Genomic DNA, 15,557 nt, shown 5'->3' on the forward strand with positions numbered 1-15,557 from the left:
TGGCATGGAGTAGAGTGGCATCTTTCCTTGTCATCTGGGCTTGCATGGCAGTTTTAGCCAGTTCCCAGGGGACATAAAGCCTTGACAACTTACAAACTAAAAAGTAGCCTGCAGAATGTGTGTTTCCATAAACAGACCTTACCAAACAGCCAGACCTCCCCAAACCGAGTGGTCAGACACTCGCCTTTTACTTGTTTCCTTTATTTACGTAAACTTCAAAGAGCTGAAATTCCTCCTGGTCATTCTTGACTCGGAGGTTTTCTCAAAACACTGCTGTGAAAAATTAAGAAAATTAACCGTCTTAACACAAGTCACAGAGCAGAGTAAACCCAGTCCCATGGATTAGCTGTGTGAGGTATAGAGAAATGGCTGTAACCTAGCAACCGATTTAGAAAACACGGAACGAGGCAATCACAGTTTAAAATGTCCCGAGGAACATTTAGTCATTAAGTCCAAGTATGTGCTTTCCGACACAGCTATATTCTGTAGAGTTTAGTCAATATCTGTTACCATTATTTGCAACAAGCAATAACCTGTCTGGTATATTTGGAAAATAAATTGCCATGATAAAGTTCCCAATGTTCAGAAATGTTTCTAATGCTGTTTTTCTGATTTATTCCCCTCCAGGGATTAGAAGTAGTAACAGGTAATGCGCAAGATGGGACTTACTTCCGAATCCATGTTAACAACTCTAAAATGGTGGAAACCATTACGTGCCTCTCTAAGGAGCCTTTCCCGACCTCCAACTACATCCGCTTGTTTGGCCAGCACGAGCAGGCCCTCAACAACCTGTGTGCTCGGTATGAGAGCAAGATGATCGCAGATCTCTACAGGTAGGCTGGGCAGTGCCTCTTCCTACGGGGACTGCAACACAGAGCCTCTTACCAATGGAGGGTGTGTCTCGTGATGCCCCAGATAGGAAAACAGGAATCCACGGGAGAAGCCAGAGTGGCAGAGATTTCATTCTGATATAATAAAGAATATCTGACCACTAGCGTTGACCAGAAGGCATAGAGTCACATGGGGAAGTGAGCGGACTCTGGATGAGTCCACACGTGGCTCCCATGGCCACACATAGGCCTAAATCCCAGGTGCATCCATGCATGGCCTCCATACAATGGGTGGGCCCAGATGCAATGATTTTTTAGCTCCTTTGGCACAGGGCTGTTAAGAGCAGTGGTCAGAAGTTTAAAAGGTAGGTGTCTTCCACATGGCTTGTGCTCGAGCAGGGAAAGGTGGCCATTTGTCTAAGATACTATTAAGGGAATTCTGCACTGGCAGTCTGGCTTGACTGGCTGATCTAGATCTTGGTCTTCTGAATTCTAAAGCATTCGTTCATCCTGCAACTCTAGGAAGGCTAGAATTTTAGAATAGAAAGCTACTTCTGGATATAACCTGCTGCTTAGATCGATTAGGAGAATTTTCCTCTATTCACAAAACAAGGTCATGCCAGAGACGGTACCACATCTAGATGCAGGAAATAAATCATAGCTTTCCAGGGTCCTTAATACCCACTGGGGTGACTGTGCAGATCAGAAGTAAGCTCTCTTTCCTCTTAAATTTTTTAAAATTATAGAATTCATTATACAAAGAAAAAAGTATATAAAACATGTGTGTACATTTTAAGGGATAATATTACTAGAAATCTACCTACCAACTACCTTAAGAAATAATTCCTTACTGCAGGATGTTAGAAGCCCCTCTCTGATTACACCCCACTCTGTTTCCTTGGAGGGAACCACTATCCTTCATTTGAGTTAATTATTCCCTTTCTTTCCTGTAAAGCAGGGATTGGCAAACTTTCTCTACAAAGGGACAGATAGTAAATATTTTCAGCTTTGCAGGCCATATGATTTCTGTCACAAGTACTCAAACCCGCCGTCGCAGTGTGAAAGCAGCCATAGGCAATAAAAAAAAAAAATGTATTTACCAAAACAGGAGACAAGACGACCCTTGTTTTAAAAATGTGCCACAAGCTTTTCCAAATAGTGGTAGAGTAGGTGGATATTGCTCTCACCTCCTCCCAGAACCAACTGGAAATACAACTAAATTGGGGAACAATCACCCTGAATTACCAACTAAAGACTATCTGAACAAGAGCCTTATAACCAAGGATTTATAGAAGAAGCCACCTTGAGACTAGTAGGAAGGGCAGAGACACGAAAGGGGTGGGCCCTACTCCTACTGGCTGTGGCCGAGGTTACAGAGTGATCTCAGCTGTGGGAGGTTCCCCTGGAGAGGCGGGAAGCCTAAACCCCAGGCCCCGCTCCTCATCCTGTACTGCCAGAGCCAGGGAGACGCACCCACATCGCATCAGGCTGTGAAAAGCAACAGGGTTTCTCTTGGCCAGAGAGAGGCAGAGCCCACCGGAGACACAGGCACCCTCTTAAAGGGCCAACTTGCAAAATTTCACTTGCAGCCACTGACCCTGGGCTCCAGTGGAGGGAGGGCAGGTCAGACTGGAGTTGCCTGAGGAGAGTCTGCAGAGGGAGGCGGGGAAGAGCCAGCCGCAAGGTACCATATACTGAGTCATCCTCCAATACCACAGCAGCCAGCTTTCTTAGACGGAGCAATCACCTCTGAGCAGCATCAGACCGGGCAAAAGCAATTACCCCACACTCTAGAATCCCTCCCCCACCCCCTCCCCACCCTGTGGATCTTAAGCCCTGCTGAGGAGTCAGTGGCATAGGCTGGGACATAGAAGTCTAGGCAGACTCAGGGGGTGTTGGTGACTGGCTTTCAGGTGGGGCCATTCCCCCCCCATTCCTGTGAACCTGACTGGCGCTTCCCTGTCACGGAGATCTGATAGAAACACCCTCCTGGCTTCCAGCAGACACAGCCTCTGGGCACTGGAGGCCCCACCCACCTGACTACTAGGGGCTCCGTCCTGCTGTGGTCAGGAAAAAGTCCAGGACAGACTCAGACGTGTGGCTCTGGGGCAGGGGATCACATTCGCCATCTTCCCTGAAGTCTCAACAGCACCTCTCCCTCAAAGGAGATCCAATAGCCCCATCCTCCTGATTCTGTTTTCCTGTTGATTGATATTTAAACTGTCCCCAGTTTGATGCCATTACAAACAATGTTATAGGCACTGTGGACACACCACGTTTGCGAGAATTTCTCTCGTGATGCTGAAATGTTCCCCAAAGTAGTTTTACCTATTAAACTCTCCCCGGCAGGGCTGTGCTGCTTGTGAATTTTATTGGATCCTGCCCCAAAGCTGCCTGAAGCTGGCCACTTTGGTGAGTTGGTTCTGAGCCTCTAGGACGGGGCTCTGTTGTAAGCCAGTGTCAGACTCTGTCTATGCCGGCCGCCTGAGCAATCTGTTTGAAGCCACTAGTGATCCACAGTTTGTGGATGCCTCTGCTGGGCTTGGCTGTGCCTGGGAAGGACCAGGCTGTGCTCCAAGGGTGCCTTTTACCAGCACTGGGCTCAGGGGCAGGTCAACAAATGTCCCAAGTCACTCCCGGGATCTGCCTCCACCTGCCAGCTGCCTGTTAGGCTCAGTCACGGAAAGGTGTCTTTCTGTAGTTTTAATTTTCCCTTTCCTGATTAATGACTCAGTTTAGTGCCTTTTTGTTTGTTTGTGGGCCATTTGTGGTAACTCCTGTGAAGTGCCCATTTGTGACGTTTGTCCGTGTTTCGTTTGGGTTGTCGTGTTTTTACTAATTCACAGGGGTTATTCGTATATTCTGTATGCAAACTTGTGTTGGTTATGTATGCTTAATATATCTTCTCCCATTTCGTAGCTTGTCTTTTCACTTACTTTAGGGTGTTAGTTAACAGATGCTCTTCATTTTAATGTATTCTCTCTACCTTCTTTGGGGTGTCTTGGATATTTTTGTCTCTTTGCTTTCCCAATAGGTTCATGTAAACTTGTCAAGCTCTGTGACTTGATAGGAAATGTATTAAAACTTAGGTGGCAATCGACGTCTTTGTTATTAAGTCCAGTATCATAGCATAGTAGAGGTAGGTCTCGATTTATTTAGATCTCCTTAATATCTTCCAATAAAGGTTTACAATTTTCTCCATAAATGGCTTGCATAGTTTTTGTTTAATATAATCCAAAGTGCTTTATATTGTTATTGCTGTTATAAGCATTATTTCTTATTGATTGCTGTTCTTTAGAAGTGCACTAACTTTTGTATGGCTTTGTATTCTGCAGATTTTCTAAACTCTAAAATTATACCATCTGCAAATAATGACAGTTCTGTTTCTTCTTTTCCAGTCTTTAAAACTTTTATCTCTTTTCCTTGTGTTACCACATTGGGTAATATTTGCAGTAAAAGGTAAAATAGAAGTAGTGTGGGGTGGCACCCTTACCTCATTCTTAATTTTAGAGGGAATGTGTTCTTTATTAAGTGTATGACATTTGCTGTACATATTTTTGTAGACATCCTGTATCAGGTTTAAGGTGTGTGTTGTTTTTTAAATTACTGGCTTGCTAAGCATTTTTATCGTGCATGGATTTTAATTTTTTCCCAGAAAAAGTACTGAATTTCTGAAACCTTTCATGTATGAGGACACTTTCCTAATGCTTTCCATCATAAGCTATATTTTGATGAAGTATTAAATTCCTTAATCATATGCTTTCCCCCCTCAAACCTTTGTAGACTTAACTGAAATATTTATCTCACGTAAGGAAAAAAACATTCAGAAAATGGATTCATTTGTTCCTTCGCTAGTGCAAAGTACTTTATTTATAATTGCTCCCAACCTTACCCAAAACGGTTGAGTTAGAGGAGAATCGGTTGTTTGTTAAAGAAAAATTCTACCTGGTGGGGAGGGACATGCTAAGAGTTTTCTTTGAAAAGACGGTGTTTTCACGTTTGACCAAATTCAAAAGCCCTACCTGGTTGGTTTTCCCCCAAAAGAAGATGATACTGAAACAGACAGACTCTGTGAGCTTGGGACACTAGTCGGGGTGCAGCTGTTAACTGATGACAGCAATAATTTTGAGTTAATTTGGTTTGCTAAGAGTGAATATTTAAGATGGCAAACAGCATGACATTGGATAATAGGATGTGTCCATTGACATCAGTAAGAAAGAACCAAGGAGGGGGCGGGGCAGGAAAATGGTGGCTGGTCATCAAAAGGCCACTGTTCATTTACGAGTGAGGCACCGCGGGCAGCGCCGTGCCCGCCGGTCCCTCCCACACGGGTGTTAATGTGCACGCAGCTGAGGCCGCCTGCTCTCCAAGGGCCACGAAGCGCTGCCAGGCCCCAGTGCTGATTCCTGGCTCGGCACTGCCTGCCCTGCCTGTGGTCAGATGGACTGGCAGGGCCCTTTCCAAGAGGCAAGGGGAATGGTTTAGCTGATTTTGGCTGCGGTGTGATTACAGATTGTTTCCCTGACCTCGGCGACACCGGCAACATCTCTCGTTCGAACCCGGGCGAATCTCCTCGCGCTGCGTCCGGGGGCTCCTTTCCCTGTTCTGGGAGGGCTGACTGCTGACCAGGCGCTCTGTCCTCTGCAAGTCAGTCATGACCCCAAGGTCAAGTTCCTCTGCAGTTTCAAAGGAAGCCTCTGGCTTCTTCCTCCCTACTTCCTCCAGGCTAATCTCGTACCGTCCAGGGCGAGAACAGAACAGGCGCCGGCGATGCCAGGGGAACGGTGGCAGCCGCGGGGGCAGATGCTGCAGCAGCCGAGGCCTCGGGAGCAGTGGCTCCTGCTGCCTGCAGTGGGACTTGCTTGGATCCATTTAGGGACACGTGGTGGTGGCCAAGCAGCCAGCCACCGTGATACAGAGGCAGACAGCTGTCACAGGACAGCAGTGCCCTGAGGTTTGGGGCCCAGGCTGGCTTGGATTCCCCCTTATTTTAGTCTTAGTTTTCATCTCAGAGTCCCGGTGCAAACCATCGGCAGTGAAAAATTCACCACTGGGGTGCGCACACGCAGCGGGGGGTGGGGGGGATGTGAGAGAGAGAGAGGGAGAGAGAAATGATCGATCGATTGATTGATTGATTGATTTACCTTTTTGGAAAAAGAATGGAGCCCATTTTTTATCACTTGTTCATTTCTGAACCAACCAGCATTTAAAGTCACATAACAGATGTTACTAAAACGTTTTCCCAGCCTCCCTCATGCACACGTACACACCCATCACAAACCGCGCAGTTCCCCCCCTGCCAAGTCCTTTGATGCTGTTTAGAGCGAGCGGCGCCGTCCACCCTGCCCATGCTGCTCCCCCCACAGGACCCGGAGACAGAAGGGGCTTCGACGGGACGGGGGCCACACAGTCGGCACACGGGAACTGTGGATGGAGAGGAGAGGGGAGGCGGAGGCGGCGTCCTAAATCCCTGTCGCAGGGCTTTAACAAGGCCGTGTCCAGGCCTTCTCTGCTCTCTTAACTCCCCCTCCTCGTCACTTACCCCCGCTTCGCAATGGCCCTGCAAAGAAGGTCTCGCCTGCTGAGTGCCCCCGCCCTGGCCTTAATTAACAGCCTGTAGCATCCTTCATCCTCATGGGTGTGAATAGGTCTTGCCCGGGCTTCTTTCTGTGGATACTCACAAACCTTGATTAAATTATCTCTTTTCACATCTTAGCACGCTCAGCCCTCAAAGGCCGCCCCCTGCAGCCCTCCCCCGGCACTGCCCCCTCCTCCGCTCTTCCCCAGCCCTCCACCGGCCCGATTTTGGTGGCTAAGTGCTGCCAGGCCCAGTATTCTAAGTGGGCTCGAGCAGGCCCTTTAAAAAGCCGCCACTGCCTTTTGAACTGTGAGGCCCCAGAAGTTCCTCCCCCAGGAAAGCTGCCCCGTGCTGCTTCTGTCTTCGGAGCCGCAAAGCCGGGTGCTGGCAGCCGCCCTGTCTTCTCTCACTTCTCAGGCTCCAGCCGGGGCCATTCCATCGTGACTTAAATGTCTCCTGTCCCCCTGTGGTCAGTAGCCTGGGGCTGTTTCCAGTAGACAATCAACACACTAAATTCTAAGTGCCCATTTTTGCAGACGTATCAAAATTTTCTTGGAATATGACTGCTCGCTCCAACGTGTCCGCTTTTACGTCCATACCTACAATTGCCGATTCTGGTTCTCCCAAGATGCGAATCCCCCTTTCGGCTGCTTCCCAGGCCATAGACCCGCCTTTCTGTCGGCTCCTTAGGGTGTTCCTGCTCGTCTGCTTCATTTCATAGAATGCCAGTTCTGTTCGATTGCCTTATAAAGAATATTTTTTTTCAAATGTTCCCTAAAATCAAAATGTGTTGTCTTCATTCTGCTTCCCAGTCATTCAGCGACAGTCCATTTCTCTGCCCTGTAAAAGGCGTTCTCCGCCTGGGGATCCTGGCTGATCGTTCCCAGGCCCTCTGGCTTCCGCCTGGGGATCCTGGCTGATCGTTCCCAGGCCCTCTGGCTTGCCTGGTGGTGTTCCTCCCGCGATCACATAGCCTGAGGCTGAACCTGCATTTGTAAACATTTCTCATCACTGAGATGGTCAACCTGAGATCTGGAAGATAGACCGGTGTGGGGCCAAATTCCACTGGACACAACATATGCCTGCTTTTAGTTGTAATATTGCTCTGATTAAAAGACCAGGGTTTTGGGGGGTTTTCTAGCCTGTTTCTAACCGCCTTCCCGCTGTGACATTTGTATGGAATTAACCTTTCCTGGGATGGAGATTGTTTTGAACTGTCCTGAAATTATAGCCAGCACATGTCCCTTCAGATATTCATGCCAAAGATTATAATGCGAAAGAAAAACAAATGTGACCATTCACATAGGAATGAATGTTTAAAATAGTGAACTCCTGGAACTGCATAAAGTATGGGGCTTTTAAAAAAAATCTCAGCATCCAGCGTGTTCCAATAATTTGCCTCGTTTGTCATAAAAATATAGTTTGGGACATCATCTTAGTATTTATCAGAAAGGCCTGGATCAAGTTTTATTTATGGCTTTGAGGTATCAGGAAGGTATAAATTCTTATTTCAGGTGCCTCAGTCCTATTCATGCTAGTAAGAAACTTTGCAGTGAGGATAGTGCCCATGAATGAAGGAAGGAAAAATGAGTATTTCATCTCATAGCCAAGAGTTTTTCCTTTTGTATTTAATTTATTGGTGTGAATTTGGTTAATAACATATTTAGGTTTCAGGTATACAATTCTACAACACATCATCTTCACACTGTATTGTGTGTTCACCACCCTAAGTCAAGTCTCCATCCATCACCATTTATGCTCCCTTACCCTCTCCTACCTCTCCCCACCCTCCCTTCCCTCTGCAGTCACCATAAAGCAAAGGAAGTCTCATGGACACAGATACTCTAATGGATTTTAAAATTTTTGCTAATTTATGCCCTATTACATAAAGAATACATTATCTATATAGTATTATGAAAACACAAGCATATATTATTGTATGCCACTATTTTAAAATATAAGAACATTTTCTCATGCCATTAAAAATAAAATGCAATGATTACGTCGCTCTCATTATATAGAATTTATATAATGACTGTTATTTACTATTATTTATCATCTAGTTTAAAGTTTTTAGAATTATAAAAAGACTGTGATAAATACTTTTGTTTGTTAATGCTAGTCCACATATATTTTTATTTTCTTGAGTAGAAGGATTAAAGACAGATGTGTGCCCTATGTGGACTCAACACTTCCAAGGTCATAGGGTGATGTCATGGCTTAAAAGGGTCAACCTTATGAGTGAACTTTGGAACATACTACAGTTTTTGTGTATCTGGTTCTGTAGATTTACAGATACTACCTGGTTTTAACTAAACTAATTTCCACAAAATGGACAAGAGCATTTAAAAGACTCCTCTAAGAAACTACAGATTGAAGATCCTGGCAAATCAGGAAATGGCCCAACCTGTCTCCTGTTCCTGAGACCACCTCTTTACTGGCCACCTTATGAGTGAGCACGGTGATTAATCTGTCAGGCAGGGTGCAGTGTAGACAACAGAATCTCTCTGGCTCGTTCCAACAGAAAGCGATTTACTTCCGGTTATGAGTGGTGTATAAAGTTCCGTGGGTGGGCCGCAGACCTGGCCGGCCTCTGCCGCGGTGAAGCGCCTGGAGAGCCAGGAAACCGCCCGAGCAGCGGCCAGCCGCACCACCAGCCCGCCGCAGTCCGCACCAGCGAGATGGGCACGCTGAGCCCTGCCTCCTGCCGCCCATGCAGTCCTCCTGCAGCTGACACCAGACGCTGCCGGGACCGGGCTCGCCAGCAAAAGCAAGAAAAGCCGTGGAAGCAGGGTCTGCACCTCACCGTGTTCACACCTGCCTTCCAAGTCTTGCATGAGGGCGGCTCTTTGGAAGTTCAGTCCCATGTAAAACCCACACTGTGTGTGAGTCTGAGGAATGTAGTCTTTCACTTGCCTACCTGTGATATTTGGGGCAAGTCATGCCTCATAGGGTCTGGAATGCAGCTGGCTGAACTAGTGTGCAATTTGCCCCGTAACTAACGGATCAAGCTTGACCAGCAGTTAGCAAAATAATTAAATAAAAATAATAATAGTAGCAAAGCTATCAAGAAGAGTGCTTGAAATTTGGATTTACATCTATCATCGAGAGCTGGACATTGTCCTGATTATATCCTCACTACTGCTTCCTGGTGAAGACTGAGTGCGGCGAGGTGCAGGGAGCGTTCAGCTCAGAGCCTGTCCTGGAGGAACTGGTCCATACACGGTCGCTGCGCTACTCCCCTTCTCCAGGGGCGCTGGAGGCCCAGCCCTGGGTCGCACCGCCGTAGGCCCTGTGCATCTCGAACCTGGTTCTGTGTGTGCTGCTCCGCAATTGTCCCCAGCCCCCACCCACGATAACCTTGCAGAGTGACAGGCGGCATAGCCCCAGCACGGCCTCAGCCACTTCTCTCTAAAACACTTTTTGTCACCCACCCAGCAAACTCTGAGCTGTGTTTTGTGACTTACTATTCACTCTATCTGGTAATTTGGGGAGAAGAGAGCACCAAATGCCACCAACGATGCCCCCGCAGCTGCTAATAGGAGCCACCGTTTGGATCCCACGATACTTCCTTGGCCCCAGCGACTCTGACAGCTGCCGGAGCACTGTCTGCCAGGCCAGGATCCGTGCTGCAAGCTCCAAGGCCAGAATAGAGCCCAGCACAGTCACGCTGGGCTCCCGGAGGCTCGCAGCATTAATAATCTATAGTTCAATCATTAGGAGCAAATCCAAGTGAAATAGGAAAATATACACCATGCTGGAGGCCTCAGGGCTGCTGGGAGGTGGCTTTTCGGCTTCGTGGCAGCCTTAATGATTAGTTCCCAGCCACTAGCAGCCCCAGCTGACAAGCAGCGCCTGCAAGCTGTAGGTTTTCTGCACGTGATAATTGAACAAAGCTAGAACTTATTCAAGACATTAACACAGACTGGCTACGAGGGATCTGCTGGGCTTGTCAGGCCCCCCAATCGACCCCTTCTCCAAGTGCACCCTGAAGGGTGTTCATCAGTCAGTTACTGCCCTCTGCACAGATCTGCAGGTGGATCTTTTTGGATGCTGGGGTCCTGGCAAGGATTTAATACATAAACTAGACTGATTTCTGAAGTGCTAACCTAGGCCTTCATTGCTCAGCCCATAGCATGCGAAGTAGGAAGATATCTGAAGTGGAGAAACATTTTTAATTTTAAGGTTTTTTGGTGTGTTTTTTTTTAAAAATTGATTCATTTCAAGTAGTTAATGGATATAAGGTTAAAAAATTATTTGTTAATATTCTTCCTGGTCATAACCATTACTCAGGAATCTCTGTCTGCAAGTGACAGAAACACAGGTCAAACTAACTGAAACCCCAGAAGAAACTGTGACGTCTCCGGAACTACCCTACGGGAAGGGCAGGGGGCCTTCAGAGCCGGGATTTGAGACACCGTCAGAACTTGGCTTCTTGTCCCTGCAAGTTGGCTTCCTTATCTCAGACTGGCCTCCCCCAGGTGGAAGCCCTGGGAAACTCCAGGCTCATGTGCCTCATAGCTTGGTATTTAGAGATAGCAGAGGGGCCTTTCTTTCCTAGTGCCCACTTTGGAAAATTCCTGGGGGAGAATTCAGATCGGTCTGGATCCTATCATATAGAGCCCATCCATTCAGACCATCAGCATGGCCATGCCCCAGCCTCACTTGATCCCTGAGAGTTTCGTCTCCTCCCAGTTCCTGGACTTAGCTAAAGCCCTGTGCCACAGGTGGTAGGATCTGGCTTCCCAAGTGATTGCCAAAGAGGCTGCATGATGCAAGGAAGAAGTGCAGGGTCCTAGTTCTCTGTGGCTAGGAAGGAACCAGAGAAGATAAACCCCCTTTCTTTGCCTCTGGTAGACTTATTTCTCTCTTTTTTTTTTGAATTTTGAAATATGTTCTTATATTACAAATGAAGAGTCACATTCTGCCTAAAAATCCAAGAGGACTTTTTCGAACATACAAGCAAAAGAAAGTAAAGAGACACAATGAAAGAAGACTGCCAGGATGCTCAGAGATAACTCACAATTTCTTCTTAAAACACTATTAAGAATTATGGGCAATATGCATGGTTATACATACAAAAATGCTAGAATAATAAAAAAAGCAAAATTCAGACAGTTTCCTGACTGTTGGCTCAGAGTTTCAATTGTCCTTTACCTTCCATATTCTTTATATTTTAAATGCTCCAAGGAAAAATCTGATGCAAAAATTTCAAGATATTATAGACTTCATCTTTAAGTCAATTATTCACAGGTGGAGGTGTTGTTGTTGTTTCTGTTCTACTTATCTTTTATTTTGATTTTTATTGAATTGTTGATAGATATGCATTTATTCCCATTTTATTCATATTTTTCATATTTTTTTTCTTCTTCTTAAAATAGACCCTTTAACATTTCATATAGCTCTTTATATGTCCTTTGATTCTAAATAATAGTCTTGCTGGGTAAAGTAATCTTGGTTGTAGGCCCTTGCTTTTCATCATTTTGAGTATTTCTTACCAATCCCTCTGACCTGCAAAGTTTCTATTGAGAAATCATCTGACAGTCTTATGGGAGCTTCCTTGTAGGTAACTAATTGCTTTTCTTTTGCTGCTTCTAAGATTCTTTTTGTCTTTAACCTTTGGTATTTTAATTATGATGTGTGTTAGTGTGGGATTCTTTGGGTTCCTCTTGTTTGGGATTCTTTGCACTTCCTGAACATGTATGTTTATTTCCTTCTCCAGGATAAGGAAGCTTTTTGTCATTATTTTTTCAAATAGGTTTTCAATTTCTTGCTCTCTCTCCTCCTTCCAGCATCCCCATGATGCAAATGAAGGTGTCCTAGAGGTTCCTTACACTATCTTCATATTTTTGGATTCTTTTTTCTTTTTGTTGATTGGGTGTCTTTTGCATTCTTATATTCCAAATCTCTGATTTGATCCTCTGCTTCAGCCACTTCACTGCTGATTTCCTGTAATGTATTCTTCATTTCAGTTAGTGTATTATTCATTTCTTACTGGTTCTGTTTTATGTTTCCTATCTCTTTGTTGAAGCTCTCACTAAGTCCATTGAGCATACTTATAACCAGTGTTTAGTTTTGTTCAATTTTTAGTTCTTTATCTGGAGTTTTGCTCTGTTCTTTCCTTTAGGACATGTTCCTCCCCACACACACCTGTTCCCTCCCTTCCACTCTCTAAAATCAATGGGGGAAAAAATCCTTATTCCTCCTTGAGTGAGGATTAAAAATGGAAGAAGTCCAACCATCCAGAGGCTGCTATTCTGAGAGGAAGCCCAAGCTATTGGGAAAGACTCAAGCAAAAGTGCCAGCTGAGCCACACCTTCAAGTCACCATCCCAGGTGCCAGACATGTGAGCATAAAGCCTTCAGATGATTCCAGCCCTGATCATGTGAGTGGCCATCAGCCATTCGTCTTCCCACCTGCAGTCATGGGTTAAAGACAAGCCATTGTGAGCACTTAACAGCTGCTGCTTTATGCCATTCTGTTGGTGGGTGGTTGTTGTACATCAGTACATAACCATAATGATTGGATCAGATGACTGTCCCTGCTCCATGGAATCATGAAGTCACAGCATGACTGCTGGGGACCTACCCCACGAGGAGGTAGGGATGGTAAGGAGTGGAGTGGACTCCAGTAAACTATGGTTTGACAAACAATCCTCAAGATGTCCACTACATTTTCTGCCCTGGTTCAACGCAGCCTGTTGCCTACCTAAGCAGAGGGAAGGACATATGGATTGAGAACTCTTGATCTCTCATATTCAAGCCCACTTCTCAGCTCTTGCTCTCCCACACAGTAAGCCAGTGAAAAGGAGGGAATAGTGAAGAAGTATATTTGCCTTGGTAAATGGTATCATTAATTCCCTTCCCTCCCAGCCCTACGGTGGTCTTCCAGCAGAAACAGTTGCCAAGAAATGGAAAATATACTCAGAGCTCTGGCATCTTCCCTCTGTGGCCTCTCAAGTACAGAAGAGATAATTAGAGTGTCCTTGTGTTGCCTAGCAACCCATGAATGCTGTTTGCTATCATGTCATTAATATGATATGAAAGTGTTTTATAGAAGACATTCATCTTGCATTAATGAAAATCAAATTTGCTAATATGACACAAAACCTGTTCTTCCTTGTGACTTTCTATGCTTAAGTAGCTTATTTATTGAATTAGACTGTGAGTGGTTTTAAGGCTTGAGACTGTTAAAGTATCATAATAATGACTTTGTTTTCAATAATATCAGATGGCCATTAATAATGTGATTACACAGCTACAATGGGTGATCACCATCCCAGATGAAGCCCCCTCCCCTCAGGTCCAGCCCCTGTGCCAGTTAACTGTCTGCCACCCAACTTATCTCCCTCAATCACTCTCCCATTGTTGCAGCTGCATTTAGTGGGTCCCTTTGCTTCTGGCCTCATCCCATTCCAGTTGAGCTGTTCTAAAACATGAATGTAATGACCACATCACTCAGTTGTTTAAAACTTTTTCATAGCTCTATACCGCTTAAGAGATAAAGTTCGGGACTCGTAGACAGCACTAGAATCTAGCCTCAACTATCACTTTACATACTATATCCAACTGGGTGCTGGAGCCACAAACCACTTGTCATTCTCAGAATTCCCCATTAAGCTTCATGCCTCCACATTTCTCCATGCTGTTCCTTCTGTCTGGAATACTCTTGGCAAACACCATCTCCTTCCTGATGCCTAGACAGATCCTCCCCAGTGTTTCTGTAATCAGCTCCCTGTGGGTAATCAATGGAGCTTGTCCATGCTCTATTATGGCACTTGTCACCCAGTATTATGATTATTTTTTATGTCAACTGTCTCCTCTAGTTGGAGAGCCTGTGCATGTAGGACCTATGGCATATTTGTCTTTGCATTTGGAATATTTCTCATGGTAGGTAGGCATTCAGCAAATACTTGCTTTTTAAAATTTTTATCTAGTCCATAAAAGTATGAGCCATGCACATACTTTTAACTTTTTTAATAATCACATTAAAAGCATGAAAATAAAAAGATGAAATCAATTTTAATAATCTTTTTATTTAACTCAATATGTACAAACTCTTTTCTTTTCAACATTTAATCAGTTAATCAGAAGTTAACATTCTCTCTCCCTCTCTCCCTCTCTCCCTCTCCCTCTCTCTCTCTCTCTCTCTCTCTGGTACTAAGTCTTCAAAATTCTGTGTGTATTTTGCACTTGCAGCTCCTCTCAGTTCAGAACAGCCACATTGCAAGTGCTCAGTAGCCTTGTGTGGCTGGTGGCTCGTGGGTCCTGGACTGGATGACGTGGGTCTTGGCATTGCTGCTCTGGACCTGTTTTCTTACCTATGCTATTTCATAATGAACCAGAGAATGTCCTCTCTCTGACAGTGAACTGTGTCCTTCTACCTGTTACCAGATGGACCCCAGTCACTGCCTTTTACTCACCTGTCCCTGTGCTCACAGTGTACACCCTCTATAGGAGCCATCAGAAACATAGCCCAGTAACAAAAATCCTGTGGGCTCAATTCCATGGCCATTTCCTTACTAAGAGTAAGACAATAAAAAGACAAAACAATTAGTGATTTCTTTTAACTTTTTACTTCAAAATAATTTCAGAGTTCCAAAAAGTGTTACACAAATAGAAGAAAGAATAGCTGTATACCTTTCATCCCACTGATGTCCCTTTTTCTGGTTCAAAATCCATCCAGGATCCCACACTGCAATTAGTCTCCAGTCTGGGACAGTGCCTTAGCCTTTACTTTCATGAGCTATCACTCGTGAAAAATACAGGCCAGTTATTTTATGGAATGTCTATCAGTTTGGGGTTGTCTGGTGTTTCCTCGTCAGTCATCTCAGGTCATACCTTCTTGGCAGGAACCACAGGAGTAAGTTGTGTTCCTCTCAGTACGTCATATCAGGAGGCGCATGGTGTAAATTTGTCCTTTGACTAGTATTGTTAACGTGGTCACTTGGTTAGAGTGGAGGCTTCAGGTTTCTCTGCTGGAAATGTACTATTTTTACCTTCAATCGATTAGTGACACTGTACTTTGAGACTGCGTAAATATCCTATTTTTCATCATTCTTTTTTCCACTAACTTTAACATCTGTAAACACTTCCTGCCTGAAACAGTTGTTACTGTGTTGTTTGCCAAAGGGTGATTTTCTAAGTCCG

General features: G+C 45.1%; 1 protein-coding gene across 1 annotated transcript in view; it reads left to right on the forward strand.

Annotated features, from left to right (window-relative positions):
• CFAP61 (cilia and flagella associated protein 61) overlaps nucleotides 1-15,557 on the forward strand; it is a 161,711-nt gene that overhangs the window by 129,651 nt on the left and 16,503 nt on the right. Inside the window, exon 24 of the mRNA XM_016212031.2 lies at nucleotides 628-833. Within this exon, the coding sequence (XP_016067517.2) occupies nucleotides 628-833 (206 nt within the window). The remainder of the gene's footprint in view (nucleotides 1-627; nucleotides 834-15,557) is intronic.

This window comes from Miniopterus natalensis, chromosome 7, assembly GCF_054644295.1.
Source record: "Miniopterus natalensis isolate mMinNat1 chromosome 7, mMinNat1.hap1, whole genome shotgun sequence".
Lineage (NCBI taxonomy): Eukaryota > Metazoa > Chordata > Mammalia > Chiroptera > Miniopteridae > Miniopterus > Miniopterus natalensis.